At 40.6% G+C, this 27,060-nt stretch overlaps 2 protein-coding genes and 4 non-coding genes across 7 annotated transcripts; 4 read left to right on the top strand and 2 right to left on the bottom strand.

The window, feature by feature from the left end:
• Positions 1-826: 826 nt before the first annotated feature.
• On the bottom strand, positions 827-2,987 carry LOC116710458 (gastrula zinc finger protein xLCGF3.1-like). The gene is made up of 3 exons (XM_032549491.1): positions 2,711-2,987; positions 2,528-2,597; positions 827-1,874 (listed from the first exon to the last, which is right to left on the bottom strand). The coding sequence occupies exons 1-3, from the start codon at positions 2,977-2,979 to the stop codon at positions 1,056-1,058; spliced, it is 1,158 nt and encodes a 385-aa protein (XP_032405382.1). The 5' UTR covers positions 2,980-2,987; the 3' UTR covers positions 827-1,055.
• A 6,184-nt stretch (positions 2,988-9,171) lies between these two features.
• Positions 9,172-17,087, bottom strand: LOC116729910 (uncharacterized). Of its 2 annotated transcripts, none has more exons than XR_004341217.1 (2): positions 9,891-17,087; positions 9,172-9,811 (listed from the first exon to the last, which is right to left on the bottom strand). XR_004341217.1 is itself a non-coding variant. In XM_032578782.1 (2 exons), the coding sequence occupies exon 2, from the start codon at positions 16,327-16,329 to the stop codon at positions 10,216-10,218; it is 6,114 nt and encodes a 2,037-aa protein (XP_032434673.1). In that variant the 5' UTR covers positions 16,330-16,769; positions 16,849-17,087; the 3' UTR covers positions 9,722-10,215. The 2 variants fall into 2 exon arrangements, 1 of the variants encoding a protein (XP_032434673.1); XM_032578782.1 differs by having other exon boundaries at positions 9,722-16,769; positions 16,849-17,087.
• Positions 17,088-23,542: 6,455 nt separating this feature from the next.
• Positions 23,543-23,661, top strand: LOC116712055 (5S ribosomal RNA). Its single transcript, XR_004337410.1, has one exon. It is a non-coding gene; the product is annotated as a 5S ribosomal RNA (ribosomal RNA).
• A 430-nt stretch (positions 23,662-24,091) lies between these two features.
• LOC116712052 (5S ribosomal RNA) lies at positions 24,092-24,210 on the top strand. The gene has a single exon (XR_004337409.1). It is a non-coding gene; the product is annotated as a 5S ribosomal RNA (ribosomal RNA).
• Positions 24,211-25,329: 1,119 nt separating this feature from the next.
• On the top strand, positions 25,330-25,448 carry LOC116712048 (5S ribosomal RNA). Its single transcript, XR_004337408.1, has one exon. It is a non-coding gene; the product is annotated as a 5S ribosomal RNA (ribosomal RNA).
• Positions 25,449-26,595: 1,147 nt separating this feature from the next.
• LOC116712044 (5S ribosomal RNA) lies at positions 26,596-26,714 on the top strand. Its single transcript, XR_004337407.1, has one exon. It is a non-coding gene; the product is annotated as a 5S ribosomal RNA (ribosomal RNA).
• The last annotated feature ends 346 nt before the right edge of the window (positions 26,715-27,060 follow it).

The following is a 27,060-nucleotide window of genomic DNA, read 5'->3' as shown; positions in this document are numbered from 1 at the left end:
TTAGACCAGGAAAATAAAGCACATCCCCTCAGTTCTAATGTCCTTACACTGACTATTTTTGAAGAAAATAGTCTTTAAAATATTGTTAATTTATAAATCACTGAATTGCTTGTATGAGATGACTGTATTTTTGTGGTTTCATTGTGTAAAATGCGTTGAACTGACCAGTTGCTGAAATGTGTTATACAAATAAACTTAACTGATTGATCTGAACACCTGATCTTCGGAAGCCACCACCTCCCAGACTGTTTCACTCTTCAGTTTTCTAGCGACTGAAAGTGAGATGTTAAGTGTTTGAAATATTAGGTGCATGTAGGCATTTTATAAACCGTGTCACCACAAATTTTACAGGTAACATCATGTAATTTTGTCTTCCTAGACATTTTTGCCATGTAAATTCAGACTAAGAATTTCACAACACTACCTCTTAATGATCACGCAGAGCACTTTCACTTTTCATTGTATATAAAAATACATATTTCACTAAGATCGCAGCTTCTTGTAAGCCTAATTTATTGGAGTGTGAACTCTATAATTTTCCATGCTTTTAATAGTTTTATGCAAACAACACTTCAGGACAGAGCACGGTTCCAGTGTCCCTAAAATTCACATTAAATCTCTTCACCTTCATGTATTGCCACTGTCTTCCCCACTTGCCATCTTTTGAATCTTGAAGGGAAGCTAGCCCCTTGACCTCCACCCGCACACACACACACACACACACACACACACACACACACACACACACACACACACACACGCACACACACACACACACACGCACACATACATTAATTTGGATTTGTGCTCCAATTAGGTAAGATTTTCTACTTAATGCTTAAACGTATCTGGAAATGGTTTTGTGAACAGCTTGTTAGCTTCTACGCTATTGACTGAGATGCTTACAGGATGACTTTGTATAATAGCTGTGTGTTTTTACTGCAAAAAATGAGACAACATAACAATTGATTTTGAATGCTTGTTAATATTATTGTGACAAATGTTCTCTTGTGTGGATTAGGTATTCTTTCCCACATGGACACAGCAATGAAGCCTCAGTCTTGCAGAATTTCTGAATCTTTTCTCACATTAGCCACAAATATAAGGCTTTCTCCTGTGTGGCTGCGCTGATGAACCTTCAGTCTTTTAGCACATCTGAATCTCTTCTCACACAGGGAACAAAGATAAGGCTTTTCTCCTGTGTGGCTGCGCTGATGAACCTTCAATCTTTTAGCACATCTGAATCTCTTCTCACAATGGGTACAAAGATAAGGTTTTTCTCCAGTGTGGATGCGCCGATGAACCTTCAATCTTTTAGCACATCTGAATCTCTTCTCACAATGGGTACAAAGATGAGGTTTTTCTCCTGTGTGGATGCGCCGATGAACCTTCAATCTCTTAGTACATCTGAATCTTTTCTCACAATAGGTACAAAGATGAGGTTTTTCTCCTGTGTGGATGCGCCGATGAACCCTCAATCCTGTAGAATATTTGAATCTCTTCTCACAATAGGTACAAAGATGAGGCTTTTCTCCTGTGTGGATGGGCTGATGAACCTTCAAACTTTTAGCACATCTGAATCTCTTTTCACACTGGGAACAAAGATAAGGCTTTTCTCCAGTGTGGGTACGTCGATGAACCTTCAATCTTTTAGCACATCTGAATCTCTTCTCACAATCAGAACAAAGATAAGGCTTTTCTCCAGTGTGGATTCGCTGATGCGCTCTCAGTGTCGAGATCTTCCTGAAATGTTTCAGACACGTGTCACAGCTGTGTTGTTTCTGCCACCTCTGTGTTGGTTGATCCTGTTGTCCCTCACTAGGACCATCTGAGGGTTTATAATCTTGTTTGCCTGGGTTCATACTTGTTTGGTTCTAAGGAAGTAAATCAGAAGGATGCAGAAATGGACAGTAACTATAGAGTACAAAGACTTTGTACAAATATTAAAGACATTAAAGTCTCTTCAGTAGACCAATATGTATGTTGTAAGCTATAATAAATTAAGTTTAGTCCATTTATCTCACCAATATTTAATTATTGTCTCTCCCTTTATGTGTTTTTTATGTTAAAGCATGAATCAAGTCTTACCTTGGAAAATTTATAATTGAAACCACTGTACAATTGTGTCTCCCAGAGAGAGCTGGGCGCTCTATACCTAACCTCATTTACTCTTCCCACAAGTGGTGGGATCATTTCGAAAGATTGCCTATATCTTCATTCTCTATAATCAATGTGATGGTTTCTCATTACAACTTATAAGCCTGATACTTCCGATAAGATTCAGAACTGAAACAGCTTTTTGAACGAGAAGTGAAACGTCTTCAAGAAAACAGCCCAGCTATCTGTAATTATGTCTCTCATCAATTCAGAGAGTCCAGTTAACATAGATGTCATGGTTCTGAACTGAAGTCAGTATCCAAGGAAAAACTCAGGCATGAACAGAGAGAACATGCAAACTCAATGAAGAAATACCTCTGGACAGGAAAACTGAGCAGTACTCAGTTTACCACATTTTTTAATAACTAACCTCTTCTAGTGACGTCGTTGCTTCGCCAACGCCAGTATTCTCTTCCAACTGTAGTTTCTCCACTTTAGATCTGCATCAAACAAGCATACACCATTTATAACATATAAAGTAGATGTGACTTTATGTTATTTGCACAGCAGTGACAACAGTTTCCGATGCAGTTGTAGACAGATATTTACGTACATTGTTAGGGCAAGGTTTTCTCTAGTGTGGGTATACCGATGAATCTTCAGTCCTGCAGAAGTTTTGAATCTCTTCACATATTGGTCACACCTATAAGGCTTTTTTCCAGCATGAGTACGTTGATGAGCTCTCAGAGTTGAGGTCTTTCTGAATTGTTTCAGACGAATGTCAGAGCTGTATTGTTTCCGCCGCCTCTGTGTTGGCTGATCCTGCTGCCCATCACTGGGACCATCTGTGGTTTTATCAACATGTTCACCTCCTGGGTTCATACTGGTTTGGTTCTAAGGAAGTAAATCAGAAGGATGAAGAAATAGACAGTAACTAGTAGACTCATTGGATAGCAGTCATCAGTCACAAGAGCTCTTGTTGTAATTGCAGATTTACAGCGAAACACTTTTCACAAAGTAAGAAGACAAACATTAATATACTTCATAAGTATGATTAGAAAGATGCCATCAATTTTTTATCCAGGGTGAAGGTACGAGTCTAAGCATGGAGAAAATGCTCCACCGTCAGGCAGCCTAACGTATACGAAAACAAAATAGTTAGCATCTCGTCTTTTGATCAGCAATTTGATCAGCACATCAGGAGGGAAGAGGTATGGGTTGGTTTCTAAGCTAGCTGTTTCAAACTTTTGTAAATACCACAATCTATGAGCCCCGATTAAATGCGTTATGTTCACAGACAAGTAGACGCCAAAACTGTTAAAACAATTTGGGAAAACTATTCTCCATGGCGCCTCGAGTGATTAACTGATCTAGATGCAAAGGATGAATACAAGACTACAAATACAAAAAAGTACCACTCATATTTTAATAACTAACCTCTTCCAGTGATGCCATTGAGTTGCCAACACCAATCTCCTCTCCAAACTGGTCCTGTGCAACACAAACACACACCATTTATAATGTGAAATAGATGTGATTTGAAGTTATTTGCATAGCAGAGACAAGAGTTTCAGATGCAGTTGAAACCAGATATTTAGATTCATTTCATGAGAAACAAACTTATTTCTCTGTTTGGCTTCCTTTTTTTTTTAAACCTTTAACTTCCTCCTTTAAGCCAGTTAGGAGTACCAAAACTATCTATATTCCTTGAAGGCTAAAGTATGAGCAACAGATTTTTCCATGACTTTCATAAAATTACAAGTTTGCATAAAGTAAAATAACAACACGTTAAAGCAGATGCATTGTGAATCTTTACAATTTTTAACAGTAATCAAGATCAAGAGAATCATGAAAGAGGGATTTTTCTGCTCTTGTGGACAAGAGCAAATTAAAACTTTAAACAATTGTATATACCTATAGACCATTATTTTAGGAAGTTGACAGTATTGAAAAGTGAGTTATACATTAATATGAATTATTACAAGTATATGTGATAAATAAACTTACTGGTTTGTTGAGCAACCTCTGCAGACATAAAGGTTATCCTTTTCAAAATATTTACATTTGACAGAAGCTGTTATGATTTCCATGGTAACCATGTTCAAATGTTTACAGTTTCATAAGCATTCAGCTCCCTATTTTTAAAACACAATTCTGCCATGATACTAGACCTAGAGCTGCATTCATGTCTTTATTCTTTTGTGCAACAGAGAGACTCAAAAGTTAAACCTCCAAAGATTTTTAACAGTCCTGTAAACCCGGTAGGCGCGTGCAGAACCAATCTTGTTCTTACAGGTTCTTACCACTTACTGAACCATAACAGAAACAAAACCAAACTCGGTACCCAGACTCATGACATAACAGTAGAATGAATCTGAGCGTGAACTCAGATGGAGATGACAGCTCAGTTATTCTCAGGGACTTGACTGTCGGTGGCAGCTTGTCGAGAAAGAAGTGACTTTTACAGCACAGAATGTAAAACATGCATCGGTTTACATTTTACATCTGTTAAAACTCATTACTGTAAGAGCTAAATCATCAAAGCAACCAATCTCCATGGAAACCATATTGAAAGTTTTCTTCTTTTTTAAAAAATTGAGAGTTGAATGTTTATGGAACTATAGACTTTTTTAAACATTGTTGCCATGGTAATCATAAGAGCATTTGGCAAATGTAAATGTTTTGATAAACACAACCTTTAAATCGGCACAGAGACTAAGTAATGGCTTATTTGTTTATCACGTATACTTGTAATAATTCATATTGACATATAATAACTCGCTTTTCAATGTATGACTTAGACCACTTATTTAGGAAGTTGATGATATGTATAACATTATGTAAGATTTAAATTTGCTATAGTGCAATTTTTTTGAAATTTTATTGTGTTGAATTCTGATTCTGATAAAAAAAATTATGTAAAATTTAAATGTGCTATTGTGCACAAGAACAGAAAAAAACCCTCCATTTCATGATTCTCTTGTTTTATCTTGATTACTGTTAAAATACAATCTGTTTTAATGCATTGTTGCCTTAAATTTTAAGAAGGTGAAGGAAAAATCTCCAAGAAATGATCCTGCTCATACTTTGGCATCTGGGAAAGGTACGGTAAATAATTTTGGTCCTCCCGTTCCTAAAGCAGGACATTATGACCGTTTTAAAGTCAGACAGGGAGAAATAAGATTGTCTCTTATGCAGTGATAGTAAATATCTGGTCTCAACTGCATCTAAAACTGTTGTCACAAATAACTTCAAATCACATCTACTTTACATGTTATAAATGGTGTGTGTTTGTGTCACACAGAACTGAAATGGAGAAACTTCAGTTTGCAGAGGAGACTCCAAACTGAAGATGTGGTTGTGTTAGCAATGCAATAACATCACCGGAAGAGGTTAGTTGTCAAAATTTGTGGGAAACAAAGTGCTACTTTTTTGTTTTTGTAGTCTTGTATTCGGGCTGGACGTTGACACAGTTGGACTTTGAAATGAGTGCATTGGAGCCAACGGAGCGTCTGCAGACCTCGGGTGATGCGGTCACAGGGGCGGGAGTTTTATATGAGCTGGAACTTGTTGACGACTTTGGACGAAGAGCCATAAAGAATGCTGTTACAGTAGTTAAGTCTGGAGGTGATGAAAGAATGGATGGGAATTTCAGCAACCGAGAAGGGAATCAATGGGCAGAGTCTAAAAATATGGTTTTAAATGAAAGAAGTGAGTTCTTGTGTTATGGTTGTATTGATGTTCAAAGGAGATGTTACTGTCGAAGATGACTCCAAGGTTGTGTATGCAAGTGGAGGAATTGTCAATGGTAAAACTGAAGTTGGTGGTTTGGCTTAGGGATTGTTGGGTCGATGATGAGGATGTTTGATTTATCACAGTTGAGTTTAAGGACGTTTGAGTGTATGTGTAGTTTTATATCAATGAGCTGGTCAAGGTGGAGTGAGTTGCAATCGTGATGGATTTGGTGGAGCTGGACGTTGTCTGCATCACAGAGGACATGGAGATCATGGCAGATACATATGATGTAACTGAGGGAGAGAATGTACAGGATGAAAAAGAGTGGGCCAAACTCCGAACCCTGGGGGACGCCTCGTGATATAAGAGCAGTGGAGGAGGTTTCGTTATTGATGATGATGAATTGTTTGCCTGTTTGTCAGATAGGATTGTAGCCAGGAAAGGGCTACAGTCCTATCTGTAACCCTTTCCTGCAGGAAAGGGCAGTGGCTGATGTTGTGATGTTGAGAGAGTATTCGAGCAGCGAGAGAAGAATGGTGTAGTTGATGACGTCAAAGGCTGTGGTGAGGTCTAAGAGGAGGAGGAGATCACTGCTGACTTTTAGCAGGTGTTTCTGTGCTGTGAATGGAAACCAGACTGAAATGGTTCATACAAATCATTGGAGGTGAGGTGGGTTTTGAGTTGAGCGTGTGTGACCAAGGACCTCTCTAGTCTAGAGTGTATACCACCTCTTACTTGATGACTGCTGGAAATGGGCACCAGACTCTAAACAAGTGAGTAGTCTTGTTTTTTCTCTACACTGATTGTGAAATAATAGACAAAGAAATAAACCTGACTACAAACACTAAGGAAGAACACAAGTAGACGTTGACACTAAATAATAACTAGGCGTAGAGTAACGAAATAGCTAAGAGATAAACATAACTAGAAACACTATGAGGGACTGAAATGAGGAAAACGAGAACAAGAGAAATCTAACCAAAATAAGTAACATCAAATAATAAAACTAGAATGACCATGCAGGGCTAAACTAAAGTGAACTAGAACATAACTGAACAGAAATACACAAAAAAAGTAAATCCCAACCCAAAACCCATAGTCTTGACAGAAGGAGAATATGAGCTCAGGTACAGTGTACCCATCTCCCTCTGGGAGGCACTTTCCAACCATACAAGTGTAAACTTTCAAAGCTGAGACTAGACTTGTGTTTTAACAGACTCATAAAAGTACTTTCATTAATGAAATATTGGTGGGATAATTGGACTAAGCTTATTAATTCATTATAGCTTACAATAACATTCATATTGGTCTACCAAAGCTTAAGGCAAATATATGCTTTTGTCCTTGATTAAACCAAACTGGGAGATGTGTCTTTCATCTTTGTCCTGTTTCTCCGGGCCTCTTTGAAACCAATTCAACTACAAATTTTCAAAACTTTGTACTTTATATTTATGTCTGTTTCTCTGTCCTGATTTCTCTCCTTGGGGTCGAACCTGGACGAACCTTGGCGGACATGATGGTAAAGCCACAGACGGCCCCAGTGACGGACAGCGGGATGAGTCCGCACAGAGGCGGCAGAAACAACACAGCTGTTTCAGACACGTGTCTGAAACATTTCAGGAAGGTCTCGACTCTGAGAGCTCATCAATACATTCACGCTGGAGAAAAGACCTATAGCTGTGACCAATGTGAGAAGAGGTTCAGACATCCTTCATCACGGAAGAATCACTCTTCCCCACCTTCTTCAAATTAGACAAATTTGGTGTCTTTCAACTTGACTGTGTTTGTGATGGTTTTGCAGCTCATGTGACCATACCAGCTGGGGAGATGAAAAGTTAAAATGCTCTCAACTTTTTGTCTTGTACGCAACCACACCAAGATCACCAAGTCCTCCTAAAATGTAGAGTCTGGGAACATATGTCTTAAAAATATAGTCAGTGTTTTCAGCAAAATTGAGCTCCAGGAATGACTCAAAGTATTTAATATTTGCCATAGTTTCAACATGTTGGCCATCGAGTGAAACTGGACCCACTTTCAGGTCTTGTTTAGGTCATTTAATAGGCTTCACATCAGTCATAAAATGAAGAAAGTATGGCGCTTTTTGTGCAGCAGAGGGTGCTGCTGCTGCCTTTCTACGGAGCCCTCCAGGGGACATGGGAATTTTTTCCTCTTTTGCGTTCCCTCACAATAATCTACTGATCAGTTATGCGGCATAATTGAATACTGTAAACCCTTCTTACGGTGGGCGCCGTACTTTATGCTTTAATATAAGGCTATGTGAGGTTTTTCCATGTATGTTAATATCTCCTTGTGAAATATCTGACATTTTATATCTTTTTCTTTAGTATAGAAAGGCACCACAAACCTACGATATAAACAGAAACGTTCCGTAAGTACGAAAGAAAAAAAAATACATCCAAACTATTTGGACTATTTCTGAGTTATTATCGCGGGTAATAAATCATCTGACAGTTTTAATTGTGTCTCTGTTGTGTTAGTAGTCTGAATGGTTTAAAGGGCTTTCAGTGCCGCTCCATCTTAGCCTTAACAGACATAAACATGCAGTAAAAAAATCGCTTTTCTATCAGTGTTTATTTCATCAAACAGTTAATAATAATAAACAAGTTTTCACTGAGGCTCTGAAAGAGCCATATGAATGAAATAAGTAATTATTGATACGACAGGAGTAGCGGCTTTGACACCTGGGTGGTGGGTGTGTCGATGTGGGCGTGGCTGTCATCAAGTATGAATGGGAAGGTCACTGGCCTGCTGGCTTTGTGTGTATTAGGAAGCGGTGAGCGGGACGGTCAGTCCTTGTAAAGTTTGGAGCATAATGATCAAAATGGAATAAATCGATAATTGTGACAGAACAAAGAAGTGGTTTGGAGTTGACTGATACACCGACAGATGAGATTCCCCGAGTTAAGCCAGTGAGACCCTCTACCACCATTAGTTTGCCGTGTTTTATAATAATAAAACGTGTTTATTATTATTATTATTATTAAGTCTTTGGTGGAAAAAAACTGATTGAAAATCGATTTATTCACTGCATGTTTATGTCTGTTAACATGAAAACGGCCCTTTAAACCATTCAGAGAACCAGCACAACAGAAACACAATTAAAACTGTCAGATGATTTATTACCCGCAATAATAACTCAGAAATAGTCCAAATAGTTTGGATGTATTTTTATTTCTTTCCTACTTATGGAAAGTTTCTGTTTACATCATAGGTTTGTGGCGCCTATCTATCCTAAAGAAATATATAAAACTTCAGATATTTCACAAGGAGATATTAACATTCATGGAAATACCTCACATAACCTTATATTAAAGCAGAAAGTACGGCGCCCACCGTAAGAAAGGCTTACAGTATTCAATTATGCCGCATGAACTGATCAGTACAGTATTGCGAGGGAACGCAAAATAAGAAAATTTCCCATGTCCCCTGGAGGGCTCCGTACCTTTCAGCTACGTGTCCCTCAATGTTTTGCCCCAACAGAGAAGCACAATGAACCCACGATGAAGCACGGTAAACCCTACAGCAGTGTTTCCCAACCCTGGTCCTCCAGGCTCACTGCCCTGCATGTTTTAGGTATTTCCTTGCTTCAGTTCAGCTGATTTTAATTGATGACTAATTAACAGGCATTTGTTGAACTGCAATCAGTTGAATCGGGCACATTAAAGCAGGGAAAACTCTAAAACATGTAGGACAGTGTGCCTTGAGGACCAGGGTTGGGAAACACTGATCTACAGAGAAGCATGTTTAACCTTAACAGCTACAGTCTCAGATAAACTCAGACCTCCAGGACCGTCAGCAGCAGAAACAGCAACATTATACCTATCACTTCCACCTCTTCTTCTTAACGGCAATAAAGAGTTCGTTGTACTGCTGGTGTGAAGTCAGCTTTAATGTCGTTCTTTAAAGTTGCTCTTGTTACAATTTCACTTGACCCACTGACACCAACACCACCGTCGAACTAAAATACAACATAAACTTAAGTGAGACGGTGTCATGAGTACGATAACATAAAATGATATAATTACATATAAACATACCTCGCTGGCTGACCCTTCCTTTCGAGGTAGAAATGAGGTTATTACATAAATTCTTTAACTTAAATGACCCTTTTACAGTCACTTGCTAAAGCTATGCTTTCCTATCGCATGCATCTTCCTTTTCTGGTTCCCTAGCAATATGCTGGAATGGACTTCCTACTTTAACCTTTCAAAATAAGAGTCGCAATAACAAAAAATGTGCATAATACAAAATAAAACATGTCAACTAAATTATGGCAGTAAAACTCCCACCAAATCACTAACCTATGGTGATTTCACTTGAAACATATAACATAACAATAGGAATATATGTACATTTTAGCATTCACTCTGCTTCCAGTAACAACACAGTTTTGTGAACTGGTCTATCAAGATACACTGGCTTGACAGTCCTTTTGCCATCCTTGTCCAAGGTCGAGTCACTGAGCAACAGCTTCACCTTCCTGATCCTTCCATCTGTGCTTGGATATACCTCTGTTACTCTTGCCAGTTTCCACTTGTTCCTTGGAGAACTGTCCTCTTGAAGAATAACAATGTCGTTCAGCTTTGCATTCCTTTTGTTTCTTTGCCAGATTTGTCTCTGTTGAAGAGTAAGAAGATATTCCTTCTTCCACCTTGTCCAGAATTCATTGGCTAAAAACTGAACTTGGCGCCATCTCTTTCTCAGGTACAAGTCCTGACTCACAAATTCACCAGGAGGAGGTAGAATAACACTGGACTTCATCATGAGAATATGATTCGGTGTAAGAGGCTCTAAACTTGAATCACTCAGGTTTTCTACTGTTAACGGCCTGCTATTCACAATAGCCATCACCTCATACAGAAACGTTCTGAGGGAAGAACTATCAAGTCTCTTAGAAGTTTTATCCAGAATAGCAGTTAAAACGCTTCTAATGGTCCTAATCTGCCTCTCCCAAACACCTCCCATGTGGCTTGAGGATGGAGTGTTCAGAACAAACTCACATCCATATTGTTTCAACTGCTCTTTGTCACAGTCCTTCAGTGCATTCAAAAACTCTCCCTTAGCACCAATAAAATTAGTCCCTTGGTCACACCTTATTTGTCTTATATGTCCACGAATAGAAATCAAACAACGCAATGCATTAATAAAAGCATCAGTAGTAAGGTCGTCTAACATTTCAACATGTATTGCCCTGGAACACATACATGTAAACAAAAGTCCATACTTTTTAAGTTCCTTTCTGCCTTCTTTTACATAAAAAGGTCCAAAACAGTCAATACCACAGTAAGAGAATGGGGGTGTTGTTTCCATTCTGTCCTCTGGTAGATCTGACATCTGTTGATCTTGGGTATGTCTCCTGTACTTTCTGCAAGTTGTGCACTTGTAGATGTGTGAAGCAACTGCACTGCTGCATCCTGTGATCCACAGTCCATTGGAACGCAGCTCGTTGACAGTAATTCCTCTTCCTTGATGCTGCACCTTTTCATGGAAGTGTTTAATCAGCAAAGACGACACATGACTTGATTTGGGGATAATGGCAGGATGTTTGATGTAAGGGTGCAGACTTGCTCTTGTTAAACGTCCTCCCACCCTGAGTACTCCTTGCTCATCAACAAATGGGTTTAAGCTATACAGCCTGTGTGTCTTATCCTTGAGTTGAATGTCCTTTCCTTGGGTTAAGTCCTTGATTTCCTTGCTGAAGGTGTTTTCTTGTGCAAGTTTTATTATGAACAGTTCTGCTTCTCGCCTGTCTTCAATACATGTGTTTCCACCCTTTGGTTGTGTGTCTCCTTTAAAATCTCTCACAAATTTCTTTAGACGAGCAATAGCTTTAACAGCTCTTCTCCAGTCTGAAAATTTATTGAGACGATCAAGTATTGTTCTCCTTTCTTGTACTTCCGTTTTGAGCACATGTACTGTTTTCAGCTCTGGGTCATTAGGAATAACTTCAATAGCCTTGTCAGTTTCAATGGGTAGCTCACTTTGCCACAAAAACTCTGGTCCTTTAAACCAGTTAGAAGTGAGTAGCTGTTGAACACTTAGTCCTCTTGACGCGTGGTCTGCAGGATTATTCTCAGATGGTACATGATGCCACTGATGTGGGTTTGTGAGTGACTTTATCCTTTGAATCCTATTTGCCACAAATACATGAAATCTTTTGGCATCATTATTCACATATCCTAACACCACTTTGGAGTCTGTCCAGAAATGTTCTTGAAGATTGCTGATCTCCAGTTCACCTTTTAGCATTACACTTGTTCTTGCTGCGACTACTGCAGCTGTTAACTCAAGTCTAGGGACAGTAGTGACTTTGGTTGGGGCAACGCGTGCCTTCCCCATGACTAGTGCGCAATGAACATCCCCTTTGGATGTGACTGTTCTTAAATAGCTACATTGTCCATAGCCTGTCACACTAGCATCTGAAAAATGATGTAAATCACACTGTGTGATGTCTGTGTTTTCAGGTAGCATGCATCTTTGGATTCTCACCTTTGACAAGTTTTGAAGATCCAGGAGCCAGGATTCCCACTCTCTGTAGAGCTGATCCGAAAGAGGCTCGTCCCATCCGACTTTCTCTTGACATAACTGTTGCAGGATTTGTTTTCCTTTTAGGATGAAGGGTGCCACAAATCCCAGTGGATCATACACTGATGCTACTGTGCACAGGATCCCTCTTCTTGTCATTGGGTGCTCTTTGACTGTTATTCTGAATTGAAACTCATCGGAAGAAATGCACCACTGAACACCAAGTGCTCTTTCCATCAGTGGTTCTCCAAGTGCTAGATCCAAATCCTTTATACTGTCAGCACACTCTTCTCTGGGCAGTGACTTTAACACATTGTCACTGTTTGATACAAACTTGTGTAATCTTAGTTGACCTGTGCTACACAGCTCTCTTGCTTCTTTGACTAGTTTGATTGCTTCTGCTTCAGATGTAACACTTACAAGTCCATCATCTACATAAAAGTTTCTTTGAATGAACTTCACTGTGTTTGGAGAGAACCTTCCCTCACCTTGTGTAGCTAGATGTTTTAAACCAAAATTGGCACAACCAGGTGAAGAAGCTGCACCAAACAGGTGAACCTTCATGCGAAAGACTGAGAGGGGAACACTTAGATCACCATGCTCCCACCATAGGAAGCGTAAATAATCCTGGTCTTGGGGTGTTACATGGAACTGGTGAAACATACGCTCCACGTCGCACATTACAGCCACTGAGCCCTTCCTGAACCTACAGAGTACTCCCACCAAAGTGTTTGTGAGGTCAGGCCCTGTAAGCAGGTGTTCATTTAGCGAAGTATCTCGATATTGTGCAGAGCAGTCAAAAACTACACGGATCTTGCCAGGCTTTTGAGGGTGGTATACCCCATGGTGGGGAATATACCAGGCAGGGGAATTACAGAGTTCCTTCTCCGTTACTTTCTCTGCATCACCGCGTGCAATAATGTCCTCCATGAACTTTGCATAATCAGAGTAGTACTTTGGATCCCTTACGAATCTGCGTTTGAGACTGTTTAAGCGTTGCATTGCACTTGACATGTTGTTGGGAAGATTTGGTCTGTCATTTTTGAAAGGCAGGGGCATTTCATAGTGTCCATCCTGCTTTTGTTTGATTCCTTCTTGCAGCTTTCTTATGAAGCAGACATCTTCTTGTGAAATGCTTGTTTCTTCCACTGCTCTCTCTGTAAAATCTGATTCAAGTGCTTTGATTACATCTGGACCAGTTACTTCTTTTATTTGTGTCTTGCAGATGTAATGAACTTTATTCTTCAGCTTTGTGGTTGGCTCAGTCTCTGGTATTACTTGCTTTACAGTGATGCGATGACTTACTCCAATTACATCACTGCTTGCATCACACGAATCACAGTAACTTATGATGCTCCAGCCCAAATCTGTTTTCTGGGCATAAGGCTGGTTTTCTTCACCACATATGACTTCTCTGGGCATTAAGGCTTGTGTGCAGTTGTAGCCTAACAGAAGTCCTATATCACAGTCTAATGGTGGAGCAATATGTTCAGTTAGATGCTCCAAATGTGGCCATGACCTTGCCGTATCTGGAGTAGGAATATGGCTACGATTGGCAGGTATAAAATCACGTGTGTAAGCAACTGGCACAGTGAGTTTCTTTTTGGAAAACAATCCTCTTATTTGCAGAGCTTCAAGTTTTGTACATGGTACAGTTGTTTTCTTGGATGACATCGTCGATAATTTGAGTTTAACTTGGGTTTTAGCTGTGTTCAGATTGTTTGCTACTTCATTGAGAATAAAGGACGAATCACTCTGTGTGTCCAGCAGAGCGTACGTAAGTATTTCTTTGCTTGGTTCATTTTGTGTGGATACATAGACAGGTACTATTGCAGATGTCTGTGTGTTTCTATTTTCATGAGTCACTCTGTTGGATGTACTTTCGTTAGCTGTGTCTTGTGACTGTGTTACCTGTTGCTGGGTTTCCTTCCGTTCAGCTACTTCTTGTTCTTTAGGTTGTTCTTTCTTTATCTCGTGTCTTTGTCTTTCTTCATGCAGACATGTGGGATGTTGTTTTGAGCATGTGTTGCATGTCATCCGATCGCTGCAGTTCTTGGAGAAATGACCACTATTTAAACAGCCAAAACATAGTTTTTCACCTTGAATGAACTTGACTCTCTCAGTAACTGGTTTCTCAGTGAACTTACGACATTTGTGTAAGCTGTGTCCTGTTCTTTTACAAAACACACAAGAACTCATGCTTCTTTCTGTAGAATTAGTTGTGAAGATTTTCGTTGTATCTTGTTTCTTATGAATGGGTGTAATTTGAAGTTTTGTCCTTGGTTTGTCAAAGTCACTTTGTCTTATTGCTTGATATGATGTAATGGGATTACATGCAATACTTGCCTCCATTGACAGGAATGTTACAAAGTAACTGAAACGTGGGAACTGTCTGTGCTCCAGCTGGTACTCTGTAGCCTTTCGGTTCCATCTGTTGCTTAACCAGTCTGGCAGTTTAGCAGCAAGTCTTTGATTCTCTATTCCATCATTGAGGATGTTCAGATTCTCATTGGTAGTCATTGCGGATTGACAGCTTTGTAAGAAATCCACAAACTTTCTTAACTCTGCACTGTCTTTACCTTGGAGCTTTGGCCATGTGTGCAACTTGTCTCTAAAGGCCTTAGCAATGACAAAAGGCTCTCCATAACGTTCATTGAGAATATTCCATGCTGCCATATAGGAATCTTCAGAGCCAATCAGAAAATAGCCATCTAAGGCTTCTTTAACACACCCACCTACATACTTCTGCAAGAAAAATATTTTTTCTGCAATGGGAATGTTCTTTCTCTCTATTAGAGTCTGAAAAGATGCTTTCCAATGTTTAAACTTAAGTGGATCCCCATTAAATACTGAGGGCTCTGGAATCGGTAGCCTATTAGCTGACATAGCTTCTGCCAAAACCCTTACAAGCTCACCTGTGCTCTCGTGAACGACATTTAACTGTTGTGGTGGTTGTGTGGGTTGATTAACAGTGTTCTTGAACTCTGTTACCTGTATGTTTGCAGGATTCGGAGTGATGCTTTCTTGCTTTACTGAAAAGTAGTCTTCTTCATAAACTTGTAATTTTGCCCTTGCTGCATTAAGTCCTTTCAGGTTTTCCAGTCTTTCAATTTCCCTTTTTAAGTCCTCAACTGACCTTTTCCTTGCAGCACTTTCCTCTTGTTGTCTCTTTATCACAGCTGCCTTCTCCTTTTCTCTTTTTAACTTGCGTTCTGTTTCCTCTCTTTCCTCTTGATGGCGTTGTAACATCGCAGCAGCTTCTTGTTCTGCGGTTATGCATTTGTCTTCTTCTTCTATGGTTTGCATTTTTTCTCTAAATTTCTCTTGTTCAGCCATTATCTTAAGCACAGCCTTTGTTGCTTCATACTCTGCTGCAGCTTCTTGTCTTTTGGCAGAGGAGCCATTAGAGATAACTGTACTGGCTTTAAAATGACTATGAACTGAGACACTAGCTGAGCTAGAAGATGTAAATACAGAACTAGCATCAGGCCAAACAATCTCCTCCTTATTTGTTCCCTCAACATGGCATTGGATGTTTTGCATAACTACCTTAGTCACTGATATACATTTGTCTAACTTGGAACGCATATCATGAGGTGGTCCATCTATTGCTCTGTATTGATCATAAATATCATTAAGAGCGGCTAGCTCTCTTTGTACAATGTCCATGTGACCTTCAAGAATGTCAACTGGATCTCCTTTGATAACAGATTTTTTAGCAACTTTAATTAATGCTTTCCATCTGTCATAAGTACTTTCAAAGTGACGTTGCAGCTCTTTTAGTTTTTCTTTATGAAATTCTTTTCCTTTTCCTGTTAGCATGCGAGGTCTTTCACTTCTTCGCAGCTCTTCTTGCCCAGGTTGTACTAAAGAGGTTTCATCTACTTGCTCTGCTTCGGCAGCTTGTTCTGCACTGGCAACTTCTATTTCTGTATCATTTGTTTCTGACATTTTGTTTTACTTGAAATGTTATGGACTTCTTAATTGGTGAAAATCTCTTTTCAACTTGATTTAAATTAACTCTGAGCTTCGTTGCATTACTTCCCTTCTCGTTACCTTGTTGCGCTGTTGTCAGGCTTCACACAGTTCCTTGTTGTTACTCCCTCCTTGTGTCACTTTCCAAACATGAACTTAAATGTCTGGTTTCTGGACGTCTTTATGAAGAAGTAGCCGTTGAACGTGTGTCCGTTAACATTTGCAACCGTCCGGTCTTCGGGACAACGATGCGAGAATCATGCAGCTCCGAGTTCGACTATCACTTCCACCTCTTCTTCTTAACGGCAATAAAGAGTTCGTTGTACTGCTGGTGTGAAGTCAGCTTTAATGTCGTTCTTTAAAGTTGCTCTTGTTACAATTTCACTTGACCCACTGACACCAACACCACCGTCGAACTAAAATACAACATAAACTTAAGTGAGACGGTGTCATGAGTACGATAACATAAAATGATATAATTACATATAAACATACCTCGCTGGCTGACCCTTCCTTTCGAGGTAGAAATGAGGTTATTACATAAATTCTTTAACTTAAATGACCCTTTTACAGTCACTTGCTAAAGCTATGCTTTCCTATCGCATGCATCTTCCTTTTCTGGTTCCCTAGCAATATGCTGGAATGGACTTCCTACTTTAACCTTTCAAAATAAGAGTCGCAATAACAAAAAATGTGCATAATACAAAATAAAACATGTCAACTAAATTATGGCAGTAAAAATACCTATCAAGGAAAATAGACTACATTTGCTTTGCATTGTCCCCGCATGATGGCAATGATATAGTAGGATCCAATTAGATTCTTGATTAATATGGGTTGTTGCTATGTTGTTGTACGTTGTTTTAAGATCTTGTTCTATGTGCCCTTTTTTTTTTAACTTTGAGCCCCCGCACCTCCAAAGGTCTCTGCACGGCCCTGACAAGCGATTAGATCTCTTCTAACACCATCAATCATGTCAAAGTAAATCTTTTCTCTGACGCAGCTAAGATGAGCTGTTCACAATACAACCCATTTAAACATGTGAGCTTTGGCGCCCCCTGCCGGACGAGACGTGGAAATAACAGATTAAACCAAAAACCTTCAGCTGAACTCTTAAATTCAACTAACTAGAACTTGTCAGCAATATAAAGTAGCTAACAGGTTAATAATTACAATAAAATTAACCACAAAAAAACAAGACCTCCAATATAGAAACATACAATTTATTTATAGTTTAATATTTTTTCATTATTATAGTTTTCGTTGTTAAATCTACCGAATCTGCGTCGCGTGCGCTCCAAACAAGGACTCGCTTTCCGGTCTCGCGCCCGGCGGCAGCCGAAATGAAAGTGAGCGAAGAGCATCGAAACTTCCCGTTTCACACAAAGTCAGCTGTGTTTGTTGTTCCGCATCTACGACCTGTTGTGACAGGTAAGCAGACCGGCGGAACCGAGTCAGAATCGGTGACTGACTGACGGAGTTTTGCATGACGAAGAAACGATACAGACTTAATGTGTTTCTCTTCAACTAAAATGAAAGTGGAGCTCGGATTTGTTTCCAAATGAGCTGCTATAAACGAGGCTCCTCGCTCCTACCGGCTTCACAACGCCCACTGCTCAGCTGAGGAAGAACCAGACATAAGGTGAGATTTATTCACTCATGTTCTAGTTGCTGGAAGTCCATCTGGTAAAGTTCGCTGATTAAATTTTTTTCAACCTGTGTTTCTTTAAATGACGGTTTAATTGATTTTATTCTAGATGGCTGACAAAATCATCGTTTTCATTGACCTGGAGGCCACTGGATTAGGTAATAGTTTAAAATACCTACAACACTCGTCACAAATCAGTCTTTCAGTACAAATTAATATATGTGATAAATATTTAATATTATTTTTTGTCATTATTAAATTATTGGTTTTGGTTTGGTGTGAATTAAACAATTATATTAAAACTATTTTTTTAAGAAAAGTGTATTATACAATAATATTATGCGCTTATTTAAAACATAAACTAGATTTATGTGGATTTATCTAAATTTAAGTATATGTACAAAGTTATTTGCTGGTTGGTATAAATGGGAATAAAAACAGACAAAATGTCATTTGTGGACACAAAATGTTTTATATTTAGCTTTTTAAAATCTCCTTTCTATTGAGTATAAATATGCTTTTACCATTAGTATTTTTGTTGCTTAGTGAATTCTGAGGGTCATGACACTAACCTGTGTCATTGGGTCCCCATCCTATATATTCCATATATTTATTGTTTTTTGTTATTATTTTTATACGTAGATTAAAGCAAAAAAAAAAATCTGAATACACTATACAAGTTTAGTTCCAGTTTTTAATTTATTATTATTAAAACAGTTTTTTTGTTCGTTTCATTTCCATTCTGGTCTTACTACAATGCCGTATTACGGTATTACAGGTAATTCCTCCGGTTTCAAGAGGTGACTTTATAAAACCTTTCCTCGCTCGTTCCTTTAACATTGACTTATTTGAGAGATTGTATTCCATTGATTGCTCCTGAATTTATAACTTGCATACCACTTGAGAGCACTTTTCCTTGAAGACAAAGTAGAAATGTTTGCTCCTAGCTCAGGTGGGAAGAGGCTGAGGCCTCTTTATAGTGTTCCAGTGAGGCTGTGTAAAAATGCCGATCGCTTTATGAGTCCAGCGTGAGCCGTGCCAGTCGGGTGGAATCTCTGATAAGGTGCAGATCAGGGAACAGTCAGGTTTCTGTTTCCCTCCCACTCGGACCTCGATCTCCACCAGAGAGAGGAACGGGGAAATTAAGTTTGGTTTATTAGTCAGAGCAGGGTGGAGCGGCAACGTGTCTCTACAAAAGAGTAACCTCAACATCATCAAAAATGCTATTTATCCTCTCAGTTTGGCACATAAATGTTGAGTAATGAGAAAATAATCCGCATTAGACAAAGACTAATCGCTTGTTCTTTGAGGCTCGTGAAGCTGGGAGTCAAATTTCGACCAGGCAAATCTTCACAGACGGTTCTCAAACCAAAACCTCCTTTAGACATATTCTGTTCAGTGCAGGATAGAGAGACTTTGTCCTCATACAGTGATTCACCCTTATGCCACATAGTGGTGACTCACACTGCACGTGCACGTCGGGAAGTGAACAACATATGCTAATCATAAACAAAGTGACCAGCTTTACATACAGAGTCTAAGGGGCGTCCTAAAATGGCTGCTTATCTAAAATATTCTACCACAAACAGACTTGTCGTAAATCAAGCTAATTCGGTTGGAGTCACCAGGTTTATTTTGTTTTTGATATAATGACACCCGCTGAGAGAGAAATTTAGCCCTTAAGCAACACCAAGGCTGAAACCAGAAGCAGATTTTGTCTTTGTGTGTGCTGGCAGAGGAAAATGACCCTGTGTGTCAAAACCATCCCGACATTTTGGCAGGACGTGAAGCGTTTAGACGTCACCTTTCCAGAATATTCCCAGCTGATTAAGGAACACAGAGGAAACCACAACAACCTCTCTCAGCAGACAAATCTGTCATCTAGTGCACGTGTCAAAGTCAAGGCCCGTGGGCCAAATCTGGCCCGCCGCAGCTTTTTATATGGCCCTCTAGATTCTAGACTAAACACTGTGTGCTTAAATATTGTTGTCAATCAAATCAATCCAGTTTTTATCCGTTTACTGCCAAGTTATATCAGTCTGTCCCTCCAGTTTCTTGAGAATTATCACAGAAATTCACGCAAAATCAACAAATCCCCCAATTTTTTACACTAATAATTGGGTGATTATTGCAGATTTTTCTCAAAAATTGTCAAAAACTTTCTCACTTGCACTAAACGGCTGCTTCAGCCTTAATTGATGCCAGATTGCAGTCCATAATCTATACAGCGACTAATAAAAAGTCGCATTTAACGTCATAGATAAGCGCAAATATTTCCAAATTAGTAGCACAAACACTTTGATTTTTATTGCAAAAAGTCCTAAAAAAGAATCACGAAATCCTGGAGGAACTGAAAAGATGTTCATTATTATTTAATTTTAAGATCTAATTGATACTTTCATAGTTTGCGAAAATGTTTTATCAATACATTCTTGCACAACCTGTCCCTTAAGAGCATTTATGGTCCTGATTTGGACCAAACCGAAAATGATCTAGTGTGATACTATCCCTCACCCTGATTCTGTCACTTCCCTGAGTACTGGAGGGCAACAAAATGTCAAATGTCAGTGCAAAAGGTCATCTCTTTGTTTTGGTGCATTTGTTTGACATCCCTCAGAGTCCTTCTTTGCCACTTCCCCATTGATTTCGTCACTCATGGTCCTCGTCACATGACCTGAATCAGTACAGCAGTTGCGTAGCACCAGACCACAACTCTTCTACGGCATCCTGTCTGATCACTAACCCTAACCACGGGTGTTCAGTTTGGTTCAACAGACACCCGTGGATAATCTCCAGAGATTTGCGCTTCTCATTGTTCGAGTTCAAATGAAACTATATATAAAACTTTAAAAATGGAGTCCAGAGTCAATATTTATTTTTACATCTTCAGATTTGTCATGAGAACCACAGTGCAATAAAAAGCAATGCTGTTTACACACTATCAGTGAGTGCGATTTCACTCACCGATAGTGTGTGAAATCTCACTGCCACTGTTAGAATATGTAGTTGTTCCACATTTTATATGGAGGACCAATGTGGCCATAAATATGAATAGATACAGGCGCATAAATAACTTGGTAAATGAACTGCCCACCAAATAAATAGTTTTACAAATGAATTAAGGATTCAAGAATTTTTATTGTGGTACACAATTTGGACTCGGGTCCCAGATTAAGAAATTTACTACACAAAAAAATAAGTAAATAAACAATAAAGTAATTTAAGTAATATTTATATAGTTATGTGTGTAAATAATCCATGGGATGAAGCTGTATTTGGTGCAGCCCGAGTTCAGGAGTCTGACGGCTGAAAATAAGAAACTGTTACTCAGCCTGGTGGTTTTGCTCTGGATGCTCCTCCTGAAGTTAGATATAATCTGATTTCTGGAAGGACAATCCAGAAATCAGATACAATCCATGTTTTTATTGCTTCTATGAGAACGACCAAATGAGATGGTTTATTTTATTTTTTTTACCAAGAAAACTACAGTATAAACAGTGTGTTGTTCTTTATTCAGATGTCAAAGTTTTCCCCATACACTGTGGATTCATCTGACCAACACACCTAAGATAAAACATTGCTATTTTATTTAGGGATAACAAAGTGTGCACGTTTTTGCTTTAACCTGCGTTTATTTTTGTCTTTGTTCAGATACTTCACGGTGTGACATCATCCAACTGGCCGCTGTCTGTGAGGAGAGGGTCTTCAATAAATACACTGTCCCTCAGCAAAACCTGACCGAGAGCGCCAAAGGGGTCACAGGCTTCAGAGTGCAGTCGGGTCGCCTGTTTCGCCGCGATTCTCCCGTGGAAACCGTCCCAATCGATGACCTTCTGACCTCCTTCATCGACTTCCTGCGCTCCTTCCGACACCCCGTAGTGCTGGCGGCCCACAGTGTGATGCGTTTTGACGCGCCTGTGCTCACCAGAGTGATGAAGAAATATGACCTGTTCCTTCAGTTCCAGCAGGTGGTGTCGGGCTTCCTGGACACCTTCTTGCTTAGCAAGAGACTCTTCCCGCGCATTAGTGGCTATTCACAGGTGTCTTTAGTCAGGAACTTTCTGGGAAAGTCCTACGATGCTCATAATGCAGAGGAGGACGCCAAGATGCTGCAGGAGCTCTATAACGTGTGGAGACCTGACCAGTCTAGGGTCATGGCAAATACTTTTAAAGTAAATGAAAAGTACTTTTACTAAAGGAAAAAGTCTAATAACATCCCCTGAAAACGAACCGATATATCAACAGAAACAAAACAGTTCTGAGTGAGGATAAATGTCATCATGCACTTCTAAATCAATGGAAATATTAATAAACAATGAAATGACATGACGGTTAAATTATTTTTTTTGTAATCAGAGAATAGAAAAGAATGAGACCTGTTTAATTTATTTACTCCTGTACCTGTGTATTTTGTTGCTTCTGTAAGACGTATGGCTCAGTTTATTTGTACAAACAATTAAAATGTAACTTTCTGTACATTCCTAAAACTTCTTATTTACACCGAATCATAGAAATCATGCAGGGATTTTACATAGAAGTTTGTCTTGTGGTTGTCTTGTAAAAGAAAATTAAAATAATTTACTGTATATGCCTCGTATATCTCTTATGCACCATAGTGTAAAAAAAACCCCAAAAAAACATGTAGGGTCTTGCACACTTTGGATCATGGATTTTGGGATTTTCTTTTTGATTAAATACTGACATTATGAAAACTTTTATTCGGATTTGAGGTTTTCTGTCGCAGCCGTCTGTTTGATTAGCTCATTTTGCAGGTGTTTCCTCTAGGTGGCAGCATTGTACTTAAAAAAAAGAAAAGAAAAGACTTGACCTAAACTTAATTTTCGATTTTAAACACAAGTGTGTTAGAGATTATACCCATGCAATAGATCTCAAAAGTGCACACACATCAGTTAAAATTCCTCTTTTTGTTATGTAATTGTCAATTCTGATTCTGCCTTTAAAATATTTCACACAAAGTGTCCCTCAATGTTTTGCCCCCACAAAGAAGCACGCTTGACCCTACGGAGAAGCTCGGCTAACCTACGAAGAAGCACGGGAGACCGCCTGGGAATACCAGGTGCTGTAAGCCTTTTGGTGCTGCTATCTTTAAAATATTTCACATTGAGGGACACAACTACGTGTCCCTCAATGTTTTACCCCCACAAAGAAGCATGCTTAACGCTACGGAGAAGCACGGCTAACTCTACGGAGAAGCACGACTAACCCTACGGAGAAGCACGACTAACCCTACGGAGAAGCACGGGAGACCGCCTGGGAATACCAGGTGCTGTAAGCCTTTTGGTGCTGCTATCTTTAAAATATTTCACATTGAGGGACACAACTACGTGTCCCTCAATGTTTTACCCCCACAAAGAAGCATGCTTAACGCTACGGAGAAGCACGGCTAACTCTACGGAGAAGCACGGCTAACTCTACGGAGAAGTACGGCTAACCCTACAGAGGTGTAATCAAAGCAAAAAGAAACAACGTGGCAACTGGCTTTGCTGCTTTACGAAAAGCTGTTCCTATTAGCACATTGTGGCTTACGGCCACACTACCTTGAGAACGCCCGATCTCGTCTGATCTCGGAAGCTAAGCAGGGTCGGGCCTGGTTAGTACTTGGATGGGAGACCGCCTGGGAATACCAGGTGCTGTAAGCCTTTTGGTACTGCTATCTTTAAAATATTTCACATTGAGGGACACAACTAAGTGTCCCTCAATGTTTTGCCCCCACAAAGAAGCACGCTTAACCCTACGGAGAAGCACGACTAACCCTACGGACAAGCACAGGAGACCGCCTGGGAATACCAGGTGCTGTAAGCCTTTTGGTGCTGCTGCCTTTAAAATATTTCACATTGAGGGACACAACTAAGTGTCCCTCAATGTTTTACCCCCACAAAGAAGCATGCTTAACCCTACGGAGAAGCACGACTAACCCTACGAAGAAGCACGACTAACCCTACGGAGAAGCACGGCTAACTCTACGGAGAAGTACGGCTAACCCTACAGAGGTGTAATCAAAGCAAAAAGAAACAAAGTGGCAACTGGCTTTGCTGCTTTACGAAAAGCTGTTCCTGTTAGCACATTGTGGCTTACGGCCACACTACCTTGAGAACGCCCGATCTCGTCTGATCTCGGAAGCTAAGCAGGGTCGGGCCTGGTTAGTACTTGGATGGGAGACCGCCTGGGAATACCAGGTGCTGTAAGCCTTTTGGTACTGCTATCTTTAAAATATTTCACATTGAGGGACACAACTAAGTGTCCCTCAATGTTTTACCCCCACAAAGAAGCACGCTTAACCCTACGAAGAAGCACGTCTACGAAGAAGACGGGAGACCGCCTGGGAATACCAGGTGCTGTAAGCCTTTTGGTGCTGCTGCCTTTAAAATATTTCACATTGAGGGACACAACTAAGTGTCCCTCAATGTTTTACCCCCACAAAGAAGCATGCTTAACCCTACGGAGAAGCACGACTAACCCTACGGAGAAGCACGGCTAACTCTACGGAGAAGCACGGGAGACCGCCTGGGAATACCAGGTGCTGTAAGCCTTTTGGTACTGCTATCTTTAAAATATTTCACATTGAGGGACACAACTAAGTGTCCCTCAATGTTTTGCCCCCACAAAGAAGCACGCTTAACCCTACGAAGAAGCACGACTAACCCTACGGAGAAGCACGGGAGACCGCCTGGGAATACCAGGTGCTGTAAGTCTTTTGGTACTGCTATCTTTAAAATATTTCACATTGAGGGACACAACTAAGTGTCCCTCAATGTTTTGCCCCCACAAAGAAGCACGCTTAACCCTACGGAGAAGCACGACTAACCCTACGGACAAGCACAGGAGACCGCCTGGGAATACCAGGTGCTGTAAGCCTTTTGGTGCTGCTATCTTTAAAATATTTCACATTGAGGGACACAACTACGTGTCCCTCAATGTTTTACCCCCACAAAGAAGCATGCTTAACGCTACGGAGAAGCACGGCTAACTCTACGGAGAAGCACGACTAACCCTACGGAGAAGCACGACTAACCCTACGGAGAAGCACGGGAGACCGCCTGGGAATACCAGGTGCTGTAAGCCTTTTGGTGCTGCTATCTTTAAAATATTTCACATTGAGGGACACAACTACGTGTCCCTCAATGTTTTACCCCCACAAAGAAGCATGCTTAACGCTACGGAGAAGCACGGCTAACTCTACGGAGAAGCACGGCTAACTCTACGGAGAAGTACGGCTAACCCTACAGAGGTGTAATCAAAGCAAAAAGAAACAAAGTGGCAACTGGCTTTGCTGCTTTACGAAAAGCTGTTCCTATTAGCACATTGTGGCTTACGGCCACACTACCTTGAGAACGCCCGATCTCGTCTGATCTCGGAAGCTAAGCAGGGTCGGGCCTGGTTAGTACTTGGATGGGAGACCGCCTGGGAATACCAGGTGCTGTAAGCCTTTTGGTACTGCTATCTTTAAAATATTTCACATTGAGGGACACAACTAAGTGTCCCTCAATGTTTTGCCCCCACAAAGAAGCACGCTTAACCCTACGGAGAAGCACGACTAACCCTACGGACAAGCACAGGAGACCGCCTGGGAATACCAGGTGCTGTAAGCCTTTTGGTGCTGCTGCCTTTAAAATATTTCACATTGAGGGACACAACTAAGTGTCCCTCAATGTTTTACCCCCACAAAGAAGCATGCTTAACCCTACGGAGAAGCACGACTAACCCTACGGAGAAGCACGGCTAACTCTACGGAGAAGCACGGGAGACCGCCTGGGAATACCAGGTGCTGTAAGTCTTTTGGTACTGCTATCTTTAAAATATTTCACATTGAGGGACACAACTAAGTGTCCCTCAATGTTTTGCCCCCACAAAGAAGCACGCTTAACCCTACGAAGAAGCACGACTAACCCTACGGAGAAGCACGGGAGACCGCCTGGGAATACCAGGTGCTGTAAGTCTTTTGGTACTGCTATCTTTAAAATATTTCACATTGAGGGACACAACTAAGTGTCCCTCAATGTTTTGCCCCCACAAAGAAGCACGCTTAATCCTACGAAGAAGCACGACTAACCCTACGGAGAAGCACGGCTAACTCTACGGAGAAGCACGGGAGACCGCCTGGGAATACCAGGTGCTGTAACCCTTTTGGTGCTGCTGCCTTTAAAATATTTCACATTGAGGGACACAACTAAGTGTCCCTCAATGTTTTACCCCCACAAAGAAGCATGCTTAACGCTACGGAGAAGCACGGCTAACTCTACGGAGAAGCACGACTAACCCTACGGAGAAGCACGACTAACCCTACGGAGAAGCACGGGAGACCGCCTGGGAATACCAGGTGCTGTAAGCCTTTTGGTGCTGCTATCTTTAAAATATTTCACATTGAGGGACACAACTACGTGTCCCTCAATGTTTTACCCCCACAAAGAAGCATGCTTAACGCTACGGAGAAGCACGGCTAACTCTACGGAGAAGCACGGCTAACTCTACGGAGAAGTACGGCTAACCCTACAGAGGTGTAATCAAAGCAAAAAGAAACAAAGTGGCAACTGGCTTTGCTGCTTTACGAAATCTGTTCCTATTAGCACATTGTGGCTTACGGCCACACTACCTTGAGAACGCCCGATCTCGTCTGATCTCGGAAGCTAAGCAGGGTCGGGCCTGGTTAGTACTTGGATGGGAGACCGCCTGGGAATACCAGGTGCTGTAAGCCTTTTGGTACTGCTATCTTTAAAATATTTCACATTGAGGGACACAACTAAGTGTCCCTCAATGTTTTGCCCCCACAAAGAAGCACGCTTAACCCTACGGAGAAGCACGACTAACCCTACGGACAAGCACAGGAGACCGCCTGGGAATACCAGGTGCTGTAAGCCTTTTGGTGCTGCTGCCTTTAAAATATTTCACATTGAGGGACACAACTAAGTGTCCCTCAATGTTTTACCCCCACAAAGAAGCATGCTTAACGCTACGGAGAAGCACGACTAACCCTACGAAGAAGCACGACTAACCCTACGGAGAAGCACGGCTAACTCTACGGAGAAGTACGGCTAACCCTA

The sequence above is a fragment of the Xiphophorus hellerii genome, chromosome 2 (genome assembly GCF_003331165.1).
Source record: "Xiphophorus hellerii strain 12219 chromosome 2, Xiphophorus_hellerii-4.1, whole genome shotgun sequence".
Taxonomy (NCBI): domain Eukaryota; kingdom Metazoa; phylum Chordata; class Actinopteri; order Cyprinodontiformes; family Poeciliidae; genus Xiphophorus; species Xiphophorus hellerii.
This window is presented reverse-complemented; position numbering and strand designations above follow the sequence as displayed.